At 39.7% G+C, this 16590-nt stretch overlaps 1 protein-coding gene across 1 annotated transcript in view; it reads left to right on the forward strand.

The window, feature by feature from the left end:
* The window catches only part of VEGFD (vascular endothelial growth factor D), a 40390-nt gene extending 32108 nt beyond the window's left edge, over nucleotides 1–8282 (forward strand). The window contains exons 5-7 of the mRNA XM_033201265.1: nucleotides 1031–1131; nucleotides 6492–6687; nucleotides 7616–8282. Of these exons, the coding sequence (XP_033057156.1) occupies nucleotides 1031–1131; nucleotides 6492–6687; nucleotides 7616–7742 (424 nt within the window). The 3' untranslated portion in view covers nucleotides 7743–8282. The remainder of the gene's footprint in view (nucleotides 1–1030; nucleotides 1132–6491; nucleotides 6688–7615) is intronic.
* Nucleotides 8283–16590: the final 8308 nt, after the last annotated feature.

Here is a 16590-nt window from a genome sequence, read left to right on the forward strand (position 1 = left end):
CATCCTGGCTAACACCGTGAAACCCCGTCTCTACTAAAAACACACAAAAAATTAGCCTGGCGTGGTGGTGGGCGCCTGTAGTCCCAGCTACCCAGGAGGCTGAGGCAGGAGAATGGTGTGAACCCGGGAGGCGGAGCTTGCAGTGAGCCGAGATCCGGCCACAGCACTCCAGCCTGGGTGACAGAGTGAGACTCCGTCTAAAAAAAAAAAAAAGAAAATAATCTCAGGAAGTATTCTTAGGAGGTATGTTAGAACATATATAATTTTGGTAAATAAACTGTTGACAGCTATAATTTGCATAGTTTTAACGTATATCTTCTTAAGAAGATTACAATTTCCAAAATTACAGTTTAGTTTCTAAACATTTCCACATAGAATATTTATAATTACAGAATCACTATCTAGTAAGATGCAGTTCATAAATACAAATTAAGCTCCTTTAAAATCTTTTTTTTTTTTTTTTTGAGATGGAGTTTCACTCTTGTTGCCCAGGCTGGAGCGCAATGGCGCAGTCTCGGCTCATTCCAACCTCCGCCTCCCGGGTTCAAGCGATTCTCCTGCCTCAGCCTTCCAAGTAGCTGGGATTTCAGGCATGCGCCGCCACGCCCGGCTAATTTTGTATCGTAGAGATGGAGTTTTTCCATATTGGTCAGGCTGGTCTCAAACTCCCGACCTCAGGTGATCTGCCCGCCTCGGCCTCCCAAATTGCTGGGATTACAGGCGTGAGCCACTGTGCCCGGCCCGTTCCTTTAAAATCTTAACTCTTCTCACATCCTTATCAGTTTGTGGTGAGAACATTTGAAATTTACTCTCTTAGCAATTTTGAAATATACAATACATTATTATTATTGACTGTAGTTACCATACTGTGCAATAGATCTCAAAGCCTTATTTCTCTAAACTGAGAATAAAAAGCAAAAAATAAATTTTAAAAATCTTAACTATTCTCTGCTCAGGAATTGATTTAATGTTCCAAAGTTTTGATTATCCTTGAAGCTTTTAAATCTGGTTCATTGTTTTCTTTTCCTAGCTGTTCCCATTCCAAGAAACTCTGTCCCATTGACATGCTATGGGATAGCAACAAATGTAAATGTGTTTTACAGGAGGAGAATCCACTTGCTGGAACAGAAGGTAATGATAGTCGTAGTAAAATAATAACAGTAATAATAAAAGTAGCAACAATAGCAGTGAACATTATTGAGTACTTAGTATGACCAGGCAATGTTGTAAATCTTTTATATGTTTTAGCTCATTTAATTCTCACAACAACCCTATAATATACTATTGTTATTTCTTTTTTACAACTACAAAATGGACACACCAAGATATCAAGTAATTTCCTCAAGGTCACACAGCTGAGAGTGATAGAAGTGGTCAGATTCCAGAACCCTCTGTACCATAATCATATAGTAAGTCCATTGATGCATCACTCTGCTTTCTAATCTCAAAGAAAAGCCCAGAGTTACTGGAGCATCCTGAAGCATTGAAATTGAAAGGGGATGTTAAACTTGAATGAAAGCTGCTTCAGAACTAAATACTAGTCAACTGCAGTTTACTAATTTATTTGTATGAACGTCTCACAGGAACATAAAGTAATTTTGGACTTGGTTTCTATCAACTGCATCATATGAAAACATGCCAGTAATTTGAAAAAATAAATGGGGAATAAGAGAAAACATTTTCTGGAATTAAGGCAAAGCAAAAGCAAAATATGGCTATTGGTCTAAGGGGAGCTGGGAGCAAAATGAGATATAGTGAATTGTCATAGCTCGTAATCCGTATTCTGTGACTTTGGGTGATGAACATTTGCTTGAAAATGATGCATTTTAATTTATTTTCCGAAGAGCTTTACATGGTTCCACCAAAAAAAAAAAAAAAAAAAGTCACAAGTAGTCATGCAGTTTTACCCTTGCTTGTTTTAAACTATAATCTACAAGCAAGAACAGTAAGGGCTAAACTCTAAGAAATCTGTCCTAAAAACTGTAAATAGCAATCTACTCTCCATTCTTCTGCCTCTCAGCTTCCTTCTAAATGTTTTCACGAAAGCTCGACCCAGAGCATGTGGGGAAATTTAATATTTATGTCGTTTAAATGCCCATGCTGATCTTGAATGTTCTTTACACCCTTCCCACCAAGTGTTCAGCCATCCTCTACCAGAACATACATCAGTTATTTGGAGACTCGCCATCCAGTGAGGCAGCACCAAGGGTGGACACACTCCTGTTGTTATACTGAACTGAAATCTTTCTCTAGAACAGACCAGACTGCCCAATGGAATACAATAAGAGTCATATATGTAACTTACATTTTACATTACTCATATTAAAAAGGCAAAAAGAAACAGGTGAAATTTATCTTAATATATTTTATTTAATCCAATCTATCCAATATCCTATCATTTCAACATGCAATCAATGTACAAAAATGTATGCACTAGCCTATATTCTTTGTGCTAAGTCTTTGAAATCCAGTGTGTTTGTACACTTACAGCACATCTTAATTTAGACTCTCTATTTCATGCCCAATAGTCACATATGGCCCATAGCTACCTTGTTGGACAGCCCAGCTCAAGAGCATCAACTCATTAGTTCAGGTTTTGCCCTATAGAGCCATGTAAAACAAATCTAATTCTTTCTCCATGTGACTCATGTTTTAATAGTGTTAGAAAATTATTGTGGGGTTGGCCGGGAATGGTGGCTCATGCCTGTTTATCCTAGCACTTTGGGAGTCCGAGACGGGAGGATCACTTGAGGTTGGGAGTTTGAAAACTAGCCTGCCAACATGGCAAAATCTCATCTCTACTACTAAAAAAAAAAAAAAAAAAAAAAATAGCTGGGCGTGGTGATTTGGTGATGTGTCCCAGCTACTTAGAGGCTGAGGCATGAGAATCTCTTGAACCTGGGAGCAGAGGTTGCAGTGAGCCGAGATCATGCCACCGCACTCGGGCCTGGGTGACAGAGTGAGACTGTGCCTCCAAAAAAAAAGAAAGAGAGAGAGAGAGAGAGAGAGAGAAAGAAAGAAAGAAAGAAAAAGAAAGAAAGAAGAAAGAAGAGAAAGAAAGAAAGAAAAAGAAAGAAAGAAAAAAGAAGAGAAAGAAAGAAAGAAAAAGAAAGAACGAAAGAAAAAAGAGAGAGAGAGAAAGAAAGTAAGTTACTGTGGGAAGGGCAATATATTTAGAGCTTAAAGGCTCTAGCTGAGGATTTCCTGGCACAAAGCCTCTGAGACAGTTTTATATGGAGGAGGTTTGTAGGCAGGCACAAGGCATTAAGGGTAAAGAGAGAGGCAGCTGACCACAGTGCTGTTGCTAAGAGGCATCAGCCTAAGCCAACGGGAAGTTGAAGCTGGGAACCCCTGTGGAGGTAAGTCTCAATCTAGGTGAAGAGGCTGAACCCTGTAGACCGTTCATTGACTGCCTTGAGAGGGGATGTAGCCTTAGGTGAGGCAGCTGATTTCTGCTGGAGATAATTCTTGGGAAGGCACTCAGCCAGTACACGTGTATAGAGGTTGGAAAGAGGAATAGGGAAGAAGAGAAGTGCTACTCTAAGCAGGGGGGATCTGAGCACTCAAGACTGGAGGTGAAAGAACATACTGGAAAAAGTTCAGCATGGTGGGGATTAACGGGTGGGGACATAATGGGGAAGGGGTTGGTTAGATGTGAGAGAAGAAGCTGGACAGGCTCACAGGGACAAAGCAGAAGGACCTTGTAATTCTTGCGTGGGAGCTTGGATGTGATACTAAGGACAAAGGGAAACCACCAACTGGCTCAAGCAGGAGAGTGACAGTACCCATTAGAATTTTAACAAAATCATACCAGCAACAGTGTAGAAGAGGATGCGTTGACTCGGGGCAGGGAAAGAGGCAGGAAAGCTTTTGGGAAGTTGTAGCAATGATGTAAGCGAGAGGTGCAGGGTGGAGTGGATCACAATTGTTTCTCATTCTCATCTCCCATAAGTCCCCAATGTGGACGAAGTTCACATTCTTTTCTCCAGTGGCCCCATCAGATTGATGGCATTTACTGAGCTTACTGTTCACTACTATACTTTTTTTTCCACACATGTGACTGTTAAGCCAACTGCCTTTTCTACAATGACTTCTCTTGCCCAGATGAGCACATTTAGGTTAGTGAATCCAAGTCTAATTTAATTGCATCTTGTTAGATTCAGGTCATTGCTCTAAATTGTTAAAATAAACAATACAAAATAAATAAATAAATAAATAAATAAATAAATAAATAAATCGAGGCGGTCCCAATTCTGTATTTTAAAATACTTAATATATCCCTTCCTTCTTGAGAGCCACAATTTCAGGAATTTATTTTGAAAAATTCTATCAGTTTATTGATAAAAATAGTAAAAGGAACAAAGCTGAGAACAGAACATATGGTCAAACTCCCTAGGGATGGAAATCAATACATAATACTTCAGATATCACCCTCAGCTACTTGTTCCACCATCACTTCTCTTGCATCCAGTTTTTGTTCCTTTTAACTTGGCTATAAGGACATGAACACAGCGTCTGCCAAACAGCCTGCTGAAGTTCTGCAAACACCTTGAGGATTGTGTTTCCCTAAACCATCCTGTCCAACAGTGGCCTTGGGCCTGTCTGAAGTATTCTTAGTGAACTTCTGCTGCCACCTAGTGATCATTGAGAATTTTTAAAGAGCCTCTTTGTCCTTTAACAAGTTATTCTTGTTTTGCCCCAAAGCGACATCTGCCTCACTGGCATATGACTTACAAAGGTCACATTTTTCCTCTTCACAAACTTCAAACCGGGGACTTCTCAGATTTAGCCTTCCAGCACCCATTCTCAAACGTCATCCATTAGAGAACAGTTTAAACTATAAAGTTGAACCACACGAGATTGTCATTTTGATATGTCATTAAAGTCAGATATTGGCAAGAACATATGGTTTAACCCAATGTCTTGGAATGCTGGAGGAGATTCTCAGAACCTCCATACATCAGCCTGCTTCAAGACCCTTTTATTATACCAAATAAACCCAACAAACATCCATCGAGTGCCTATTTTATACCAAAACAATGAGACCTGCTCCTTCCCCTTCAGGACATTTTACTTAATGGGGGAAACGTACAAGTAAACAGACAAATGTAATCAGTGCAAGAAAGAATCGGACGGAAATATGCACAGGATAAGGACACTTAGCTAAACCTGCAGACATTGGGAAAGATGTCAGGGAAAATGGATGGCAGAAAGAAAGACAAGGCCAAAGGCATGGGACTGGGAGGCACTGGAATATCAGGGCAACAGAAAGTGCTGTCATTTGGTGTAAATGGAACACACAGGATATATGAGAGCGAGAAACAAGATGAGTCTGTGAGGTTATTATGGTCCAGTTCATGGAGGGCCTTGTATGTCCTGGTGGAAAACTGGTTTTTATTGTGGGAAGGGAAACTTTTAATGCATTCAAAGCAGTGGAATGAAGTGATTTGGTTTGCATTTGTTAATCGTGTGAAGAATAGGTTGGAGGGATAAAGCTTGTGGTGGTAAGATGAGCGACAGAGCGACAGCCATCTACACAGAAACACAAGGTCCAGACTGAATTGTGGCAGTGGCAGTGGGGATGGAAAAAAAAGAACAAATTTAGAGAGGCAGAACTGAGTGGACATGATGCTCAGACTTACCAGAGCAGGTGAGTCAAGAATAATGTCACCATTCCCTAAATGAGGCAAACTGAGAGAGAAGCAGGTTTGGGGAGAAAACTACTAAACATGTACGTCCCTCGAAAACCTTCAAGAATGCTAAAGGGACAGAGTCAAGTACTTCCAAAGTTTCTGTCTCTTCCATTTATTTTGCAATGAATTTCAACTTGGAATCAGAAATGGATTTGAAGTAGTAGCTATTCAATTGTTTTATACACCTTCTAGAAGAAATATCTGTCAGCTGAGTATGTCAAAAACTTCTCAGACCCTCCCCTTTACCTGAATGTATCTTCCAGCAGATGTTGGTGGAATCAAAGTTGATTGTTGCTGTTATATCTTTTATACTAGTGTTATGATCTGCAGTGAGAACATGCATTACTATTGCTACCCCTGGTCTGGAATGTCTGAGGTGTATTTCTACAACACCAATTATTTTGTATGTCTCTCCTTTTAATCTCTACCAAAAAATGGAGACAGCTAGACTCATAACCCCTTGGACATCCTATATTTTATTACTAATACTTGGTTGTGGAAGTTTGCATTTTAAACAAGTCATCAACATAGAAATCTCTAAAAATATTTTATCAAAAATATTCAGCTTATGATATTTTAAAAATCACAAACCTAAGAAAACACACAAACCTGTGTTTGTATTGTGAAATCAGAGGCTAATCTTCCTCACCTTGTAAAAAAAAGAGGGACATAAATCTATAGGAAGGAGATTGGGTGAATCCAAGTTACTCACGGATGATGTAAAATATACAATCAACTTTGGTGATCCAATTATCCACGCTACAACTATCTGACCAACACGTTTCTGTTCCTCTTTAGACCACTCTCATCTCCAGGAACCAGCTCTCTGTGGACCACACATGACGTTTGATGAAGATCGTTGCGAGTGTGTCTGTAAAACACCGTGTCCCAAAGATCTAATCCAGCACCCCAAAAACTGCAGTTGCTTTGAGTGCAAAGAAAGTCTGGAGACCTGCTGCCAGAAGCACAAGCTGTTTCACCCAGACACCTGCAGGTAAATGCCTTGAGTTGTCTTGCTTTACTCATGACATTTAATGTAAATGCCATTTTAATTGGTGGGATTCTTTAGTAAGCTAATTTTTCCCTTTAGTGCCTGAGTCCCTTTTGGATAATAGAACAGAAGTTTGGCAGCTAAGGAATAAGCAAGAGTATACAGAGTGATGATTAATCGTGAAATTAAGAAAATCTTGCCTGTTATTATGGGTTTAGACCTTTTTTTTTTTTTTTTTTTTTTTTTACAGAGTCTTGCTCTGTCTCCAGGCTGGAGTGCAGTGGCACGATCTGGGCTCACGGCAACCTCTGACTCTCTGGTTCAAGGGATTCTCCTGCCTCAGCCTCCTGAGTAGCTGGGATTACAGGCACATGCCACCACGCCCTGCTAATTTTTGTATTTCAGTAGAGACGGGGTTTCACCATGTTGGCCAGGATGGTCTCGATCTCCTGACCTCATGATCCACCTGCCTCGGCCTCCCAAAGTGCTGGGATTATAGGCGTGAGCCACTGCGCCTGGCCTGGGTTTAGAACTCTTAAACAACAATGAAATGGGTAAAATTTAAGCAATTATTAGGATATTGCTTAATAATAATATTTTAGGAAGGGGAGGTTTCAGATCATCAACCTCTTTAGTTCGGTCTCTCATTGTGTATGTCAATATATGTTTATTTGTTTTTTTTTCTTAATGGAGGGAATATCATCGGATTTATATAGCAAGGAATTTATTCATGAATAGAACACTTGGAGGTTACTGATTCACTTTAATAGATTTTGAATCCATGTGAGATAACCATGCAGGATTTTATACTGACACTTTAAATATATGTCTGAAAAACTGCCTCTGAAAACTTAATCAAATCAGAACAGAGTTATTCTCTTGAATCCAGTCATTGATTCTGAATTCTCATCTTTATTTTCTTTTGCAACAGCTGTGAGGACAGATGCCCCTTTCATACCAGACCATGTGCAAATGGCAAAACAGCGTGTGCAAAGCATTGCCGCTTTCCAAAGGAGAAAAGGGCTGCCCAAGGGCCCCACAGCCGAGAGAATCCTTGATTCAGTGTTCCAAGTTCCCTATCCCTGTCATTTTTAACAGCATGCTGCTTTGCCAAGTTGCTGTCACTGTTTTTTTCCCAGGTGTTAAAAAAAAATTCTTTTTACACAGCACCACAGTGAAGCCAGACCAACCTTCCATTCACAGCTAAGGAGCCTCTGGTTCGTGGATGTCTTCTAGCTGCAGATGCCTCCTATGCACACCAAGGAGTGGAGAAGAGGAGACCCATGTAATCCTTTTGTTTAGTCTTGTTTTTGTTTTTGATTTTTGGTGAATGAGAAAGATGTGCTGGTCATGGAATGGCAGGTGCCATATGATTGATTACTCAGAGCAGATGAGGAAAACTGTAGTCTCTGAGTCCTTTGCTAATCGCAACTCTTGTGGATTATTCTGATTCTTTCTTATGCAGAATTTGATTCGTATGATCAGTACTGACTTTCTGATTACTGTCCAGCTTATAGTATTCCAGTTTAATGAACTACCATCTGATGTTTCATATTTAAGTGTATTTAAAGAAAATAAACACCATTATTCAAGCCATAGAATTTTATGTTATTTAATATGTTTCCACTCTATATTTATGCTAAAGAAAAACTGTTTTAAAGAAAGAAAGGAATTCCAAAGTGGAAGGTGCAGGGAGAGACACAAACACTGAACCTCAGTTTTGGGAAACCAAGGGAATAGCTCTCAGAAAGGTTAAGATTCTAAATGAGGCTAAGCAAATGCGGCCCAAGAATCCACTGCGAGTCACTCTGTGCTTTGATATTAAATGGAACTTGACCTGATCCCCATCCCATGTCCTTGACCTCTTTGAGAGTTTGCATTTCTTCTGGCCACCTCTGGCTCCAAGTTTCTGCACTTACTCAAATCTCAGTGTCATGGACATCCCAACTCTCATGGCAACACAGTTCTTCTCTCTGTTCTACAGCTATCGCGTTTTGTTTTTGTTTTTGTTTGTTTGTTTGTTTTTTTAAACGGAGTCTCACTCTGTCGCCAGGCTGGAGTGCAGTGGTGTGATCTCGGCTCACTCCAACCTCTGCCTCCCGGGTTCAAGTGATTCTCCTGCCTCAGCCTCCCGAGTAGCTGGGTCTACAGATGCACGCCACCACGCCCAGCTAATTTTTGTATTTTTAGTAGAGACGGGGTTTCACCATGTTGGCCAGGATGGTCTCGAACTCTTGACCTTGTGATCCACCCTCCTCAGCCTCCCAGAGTGCTAGGATTACAGGCATGAACCAGCGCACCCGGCCACATAAAGCCTTTTTCCTCAAAGTACCCCTACATCTAATTTGTTGGTGACATAGACTTCATTGAAATTTTGCCATAACAGAGGGAATTTAGCAGCATTAGCAGAGTTAAGTTATGTATTAAATAACTTAAAATTAATCCCTGCATAGTATCTTGCATAGATAGATATGTATATAGACACACACAACCCGTTATGGTACTTACAACACATTTGTGTAAATAGTTGTGTTTCTGTTTATCTCCCCAACATACTGTAACCTCATTATGACCGGAAACTGTGTCCTGATCAAATTTGTGTAACCCAGGTTTCTCAGGCCAGAACACCCGGGAACAGTACAATCAAAAGGAGAAAGACAATGATAAACAAAGGAATAGTAAACAAATGTAGCCCCATGGTAGTGGCATTGTTTGATCCTGGCCTAAATCCCTACCCTTCCTCTGCCAGGGTTCCTAAGCAGTTCCTGAATTCTCCCTTCATTCACTGAAATTCTCCGAAGCCTGGGGCTCCAGGTCCTTTGATGCTTCCCTGGCTTTAACTCTCAGTCCCTGCGCTGGGGACACGAGCTAACCTTCACCTGGCCTTGGAACCAGTCCTCACTGTGCTGCCATTGTCATTGCTCTTGTCATTTACTGGTGCCAACCCAGTCACTCCTCTTCTGCCACTGTTCTTCTTGCCCTCACTTTATGACCTTGATGTCAACAGGCTTCTTCCTTCTCATTTTACTGTATTTTTAATCAGGCTTCTGCAAATGCTTGCACATAACTTAGTTTTCGGAAACATACTCAGCATTCGACTCTTTGCTTTGCCTTTTCATTCAGTCTCTACCACTCCCCACTTCTCCAGGATATTTGGTTAAATTTCTTTGAGATTCGGTGCAGAAGACAATTCAACGATACCACACAATTAGAGGAGTTACTTTGCTTATCCTCGACTGGCAAAAAGAGGGGATGAATCACTGAGGAGAAAAGACATGAATTTAAGGACAGACTCTGCCACCTAAACACATTGTAAGCCTGAACAATGTCATCAAGCCTCAGTTTTCTCATCTGTCAAATGTAAATGATAATCTTATTTCCCTAAATCTCACAATTGATAATTTCATTAGAGTTAAAAAATTGAACAATACAATGTATCTTATAACTCAAAGGAATTATTCTGAAGGAAAGAAGGGAGACTGAGCAAATCCCAGAAGCTTGGGACCTCTGAGATGTTCTTGGCTTATACTGGATCCTTGGATCTGTCCTAAAACCAACTCAAACCATGTTTTGGCTCGAAATGCCTCTGGCTTCATACTTGCCATTTAGATGGAGATTATCATAAGGAATTCTAAGCTAAGCCAAAACTCAATGTGGTCTGGCTTCGTGCTTCTAAAACCCCTCCCTCTGCTTCCTCCTTAATTCCCAATTACCATCAAGATCTGCACTTGGATCCCTGAGGCTGGGTCAGGATGGGTCTGGTCCTTGAGGGTGGAGGTGGGGTAACTGGCCTGTTGCTTTATTAGAGTTCACTAGACGTTGCACGGGAATATTTGTCATACTAACAGCCCTGGAACGTGAGTTGAAAATTCTCAACTTGTTGCAAAATAAAAGTATGTGAGAAACTCCAAGAGCTTTAAGCAAACACAATAAATGCCAGCAATGCATGATGTCCCTGATTACGCCACAGGGCCAGAGAATTATTAATGTGACAGCACACATCATAAATCCGTGACTAAAACAGTGTGGCAGGAGGCCCTTTAGAGATGGAAACAGATTAGGCAGCACGATGATAAGAGTTGAATGAAGATTAAAATACTGTCTGAGAGACTTGATAAAGGAAATTATACAAACATTACGTTTTAAGGCCCTTAAAAAAAGCCATAGTTCAGTGAAAATTGTGAGCTTAATAGATTTGGTCAGCAAGAGCTGGACTTTGTCTAATTTAGTCTTAATCCTCGGTATGAGAACAATGTCTTGCATATATTAGGTACTCAATAAATAACTGTTTAATAAATAATAATTACATTGATTTTGTGACCAGCGAATGAAATTATCTCTTTAAAAAGTGAAGAGTAATTTTACATAACTCATGTTTTTCAAACTCAGCTAGATTATATGCATGTCTGAATTATTCAGATGTTGCAACTCTAGAAAGCAATTTAATCTATTCTCAAAATATTTATGAAGTGAAAATGAGCAAAAAATTCTGTTATTTGACCCTTATTAATGGCTTAGTGAAAGAAAGTCTGTCTTTGGTAATTTTATCACTGATATTGTTTGTTCTGAAACAGTGGTCAGTAAGCAATGGCCCATAGGCCAATTTCAGCTCATTGCCTGTTGTTTTGGTAAATACTGCTTTAATGGAACACAGTTATCCTCATTTGTTGACGTGTTGTCTATGGCTACTTTTACTCTACAACAGCAGAATTGAGTAGTTGGGGCAGAGACTGTATGGCTTGCAATACTGAAAATATTTACTCTTTGGTCCATTACAGAAAAAGTTAGCCAACCCCTTGTGTAAAAATATTTCTTATTTTATCACGTGTCATCAATGAACATTAAATATAATGAATTAGACTGCTTCTTGAACCCCTATAAAAAAATGACACTGTTACCTGGCCTTGATCGATTGTCAGAATCATCTGGCCTCACCTTATTTCAGTCATTGTATAGTGTGTAATCCAATGAAGCTAAAAATTCACAATGATTTAAATTTCAGCTTTCCACAATTAAATAAAGGCATGGATACATTTATTGATGGGTTCTAGTTATGTTCGTGGTATATCTCTAAAATGTTAGTGTTGATGGCATGGACTCTAAATAGAGATAGTGCATAAACACGTTAGTTTTGTTTGTTTGTTGTTTGTTTTCTCTCTTTTTTCCAATGCCCTGGGTAAAGTAAATACTCCTAAAGAGTTAGGGGATTTTTTTTTTTTTTAGTTTTTTTTTGGAGACAGAATCTCGCTCTGTCACCCGGGCTGGAGTGCAGTGGCACAATCTCGGCTCACTGCAACCTCCACCTCCCAGGTTCAAGTGACTCTCCTGCCTCAGCCTCCCGAGTAGCTGGGATTACAGGCCACAGGCCACCATGCCCAGCTAATTTTTGCATTTTTAGTAGAGACAGGGTTTCACTATGTTAGCCAGGATGGTCTCGATCTCCTGACCTTGTGATCCGCCCGCCTCGGCCTCCCAAAGTGCTGGGATTACAGGCGTGAGCCAACGCGCCCGGCCAGGGATTTTTTTTTTTTTTAAAGCGTCAGCCCACAAGGACAGGGTGAATGATAAAGTCAACAGAAACAGCAATGTTCTGAAAGCTGAAAAGCACACAGATAAGTTGTAAATGATTTGGCCAACCTGAAAAAAACATAATTTAAGCCAACAGTCGGGAAAGATGAGTTCCCAAAAGGCTCAGAAGTGGGTGTCCCAAGCACCTCTAGAAGTGGGAGGGATGAGAGGAGTGCTAAAATGAGGTTCAGTCCAAAAATCTGTATAAGAAACAGTTTGATCCCAAATCTTCTCCCACATTCCCTGTGGTGGAGTGACTGCTCCTTCCAAGCCCAGGCAAAAGATGGATTATTAGTCATTTGGCTATGGTAAAAGAGAGAGCATCCAGAATGGGGGATGCCTGACATCCATGAGGGCAGGGTGCTGAACCAACAAGAGGATTAAGTGAACGCGTACATACTAGGTGCAACCACAATTCAGGCAGTTGGATCTGTACTTGAAAAATGTTTCTCTGGGGGGAATCTTACCAGCCTAAGAGAAAAGACCTAAAAACAACTAAAATTAGCTGGGGGAGGGACTATCAACGGAACAGCCCAATCAGGTCAACAAGCCCCATTCCTGGGCTCAGACCTCAGATCAGCTCCTTTGTCCCTTTCTTTTAAATATGAGCAAGCAGCCATGAATTCCCAGACATCCAGGGAAAATTTCTAACATGAAAGAGAGTAAAACCCACAGAAAAAAGCAATTTGGATGAAACAGAAGAACACTTCAAATCATTAATAGCCAGGGGGTGAGGGAAGAAGGTGAGACAATGCAACTAATAAATAAAATGAAGGTGTTATTAAAAAAGAAAATGTCAGAGGACATAATAGAGCCCTAGGAAACTAAAACTATTATAATAAATTAAAAATTCAATAGAAAAAAAGGAAGACAGAGTTGAAGAAATTTCCTAGGAAGTAGAATAAATAAGAAATTAAAAGTGAAAAGATAAGAAGGACTAACACCAGAATAACTGAAGTTACAGGAAATGAGAAGAGACACAATAGGAGATGTAATCGACAATTTAAAAATTCAAGAGAATTTCGAAGTACATGAGTTGGCAATTGAAAAGGCTCCCTGAGTCCCTAGTCCAAAAGGTGAAACTATGCCTATACCAAGGCACAAAATGATGACATTTCAGGACACAGGAGAATAAGAGATAATATCTAAGTTTCCAAAGTAAAGAAAAATTATGATAATTTCAAACAAAGGGCCAGGAATCAGAATGACATTAGACTTCTCAACAGCAACACCAAAAGCTCAGGCTAGAGCAATGCTGCTAAACTTCTGAAGGAAAATAATTTCTGGCCTACTATTTGGCACCCAAACTATCAATAAAATTGGAGGGCTGAAAAATAAATTTTCAGACATCCAAGTTCTTAGAAAATCCCCCCATCTCCCATGCACTCTTCCTTAGGAGGTTACTGGAGGATGGTCTTCAAAAAAGGGTGCTAAAACAAAAAGGAGGACACTGCTCAAACAAATCCCAATATCCTGTGATTTTCCTTGTCTCTCTCTTTTTTTTTTTTATTGCCACGAGAAAACATCGGGTCCTCATTGCCTCTAGTCTAGAGCTGGTTTCTTAAGCTATAATGTACGTGCTAATCATTCCAGATCTTGTTAAATTGCAGATTCTGATTCAGCAGGTCTGGAGAACCTGAGGGTCTGCATTTCTGACTAGCTCCCAGTTGCTGTTGTTGATCTACAGACCCTACTTTAAATTGCAAGGAGGCTTCTGGACTACTGAAACAGCCTAACTGGTCTCTTCTCCAGCTGTGCCACTCTTTCACCTTCCTTTTCTCCAGTTCTTGGAACAATCTTCCTAGGACAAAGCTTTGATTGTGGTTTGACATTTCATCTCTATATTCCGCATCAAAAAGAAGTAACTGCCTTAGTTACTCTTTCGCACCACACTAACCTTTGTTTCAACAGTGTGTCGCCTACAGTTTATCAATATAATGAGTTTTTAAAATGCTAGTAACATCTTCATGTTCAAGGTATCTAATTGATTCTTTTATATCCACTGTTGTTTAATTTCTGCATGTTTTTATTTCCAAATTCTTATTCTTTTAAAAAATGTCATTTCAAAAATTATTTGAATTGCGTCTAGAGTGAATTCTTCTTCCATTGTTACATTTGTGTGTTGTCTTTCTTAGTATTATATATCTTTCATTGTTTTTGAATTTTGGTTTATAAACCAATCTTGAGAGCTCTCTCTCTCTCTCTCTCTCTCTCTCTCTCTCTCTCTCGCCCTCACTCTCTCTCTCTCACTCTCACTCTCTCTCTCTTACTCTCACTCTCTCTCCTCTCCCCGTGCGTATGTGTGTGTGTGTGTGTGTGCTTATATCCCCCAGACTAACAGTGATAGTGGAAAATTGCAAATTATGTTGCTTGGCTCATTCTGTTAGCAAAGTTATGTCCCCAGACTGTTGGCAAAAAATTCTTTCAATGTCTCTTCACAAGTAGGGGAGATAGTTAAGCAACGAGGCTTGGTTATCTATTGCTATATAACAAATCACCCAAAAACTTCGTGTTTTGAGACAATAATGATTTATTATTTCTCATAATTATGTGGGTTAGTTAGGATGAGCTAAGTGGTTCTTTCGTTCCACATAGTATAGGCTGAAGTCATTCCAGTGGTTATATTAAGTTGGGAACTCACTTACTGCTGGAATGCCCAAGATGACCTCTCATTCTTCAGGGCTTCTCTCCATGTGACTTGCCATTATTCAATGTCTTGTCTGAGCTTCACAGCATGGCCATTGGCTTTCAAGAGGAAAGGTTCCAACAAGACGTATCCCAGTAAATAAACACTTATTAAGCATCTGTGGCATCTCATTTACTAATGTCTCTTTGGCCATTCCAGTCACATGCCCAAACCCAGAGACAATGTGGGAGAGGATTAGACAAGGTTGCCAATATGGAATACTGGTTTATTGAAGGTCACCATTGTAACAGTCTCTCACAAAACTGGTTCCTGTATGAAGCCACACACGGAACCCTGCTAGTCTATTATTCTACAGGGGCTGAACCCTGGTTCACATCTTCCTGCTGCCACATACAGAATCCAGTACCTATGTGACTTTGTTCCTGATCATCATTTTGCATATTTGTTCTGTTTCTGATACATGGAATGTTTATCTTCTTGTTTAAATCACAGCTAAAACATTAAATTTTCTCATTTATATTGTATCACTTATTGTTCTATTTGAAGCAGAATCAGGAGTTAGGAGTTTTAAAACACTAATTGAAAATGTGATCTTGGCTGGAAGTCCGCCTCAACATCAAGCCCGTTTTCCTTAGTAAGATCTTCCACCAGTTTGCTCTAATCTGCATTGAAAATGTCATTCTTCTTCTATCTGCCCACTTTCCCTTCTCTTTTCCTTTGTCATCATAAAGCAGTGTTTGCTGGACAGCACCTGTCTGTACCTCATTCATGTTGTTCTTGGAATTATCGTGTTCCCAAGAGTTGCACGACTCCATCTACTTATTCTTCTAGCTAAATGCTGGCAGCTAGAAATACTCTTTCCCTTTGAACTCCCAGTATCTTTCTTATATTTATCTTATGGCATTTATCACTTCCTGCTTTTTATCATAGACATTTACATATGCCTTAACTCCATCTTGGTTCCTTGCAAGTAAAGCTCGTGCCAGGTTTTCTCTGCATCGTGCTTTGTACACAGATAGTAGGCTCTCAAGACATATTTGTTGCCTTCCCACTCCAAAATTATCCCAAAGAGCTAATTTACATATGAAGTTACGAAAAACTGAATTTCAAGGGAAGATGGTATCTACATTTATTTTACATGTTCATCATCTCATTGGTCATTTAATACTAAAACTGGTACCAATTGCCCTCATATTTTATTAAGTGCAATCATAAGATAATGCATATAAGTATCTTAGTCTAATTTTAGTGGTTCCTGAGAAAATTCTCTCAAGACATACCTTGAGACCATATATTTAGGCAGGACACTATAATTACAATAATCTCCAGATTTATATCTTAATCTTGCTTCTAAAAATTTCTTTTGACTTTTGAGAATATAGCCTTAAATAGAGACCTTTACTTAAGATTTAACTGACTATAAATGAAGTCATGTACCCAGGTGAGACTGTGAACCCCTGGGAGTCGGAATCTTGATTTATTTACCTTTTAATGCTCAGTGCCTAGCACAGAAGCTGGAGCTTTAAATAAATGTTCAATGTTTTCAGACTTTGTTGGAACAGCCTGCAGGCTCCTCAACACCCTTCCCCACAGATACTCAGCAACACTGTGCCTCTATTAATATCTATTTATAAAGGTCAGCCTATTCTATATTTGAAACACAAAGAACCTTTTAAGAAAAGTGGATTTCT

This window comes from Trachypithecus francoisi, unplaced genomic scaffold (genome assembly GCF_009764315.1).
Source record: "Trachypithecus francoisi isolate TF-2019V2 unplaced genomic scaffold, Tfra_2.0 Lachesis_group6, whole genome shotgun sequence".
NCBI lineage: Eukaryota > Metazoa > Chordata > Mammalia > Primates > Cercopithecidae > Trachypithecus > Trachypithecus francoisi.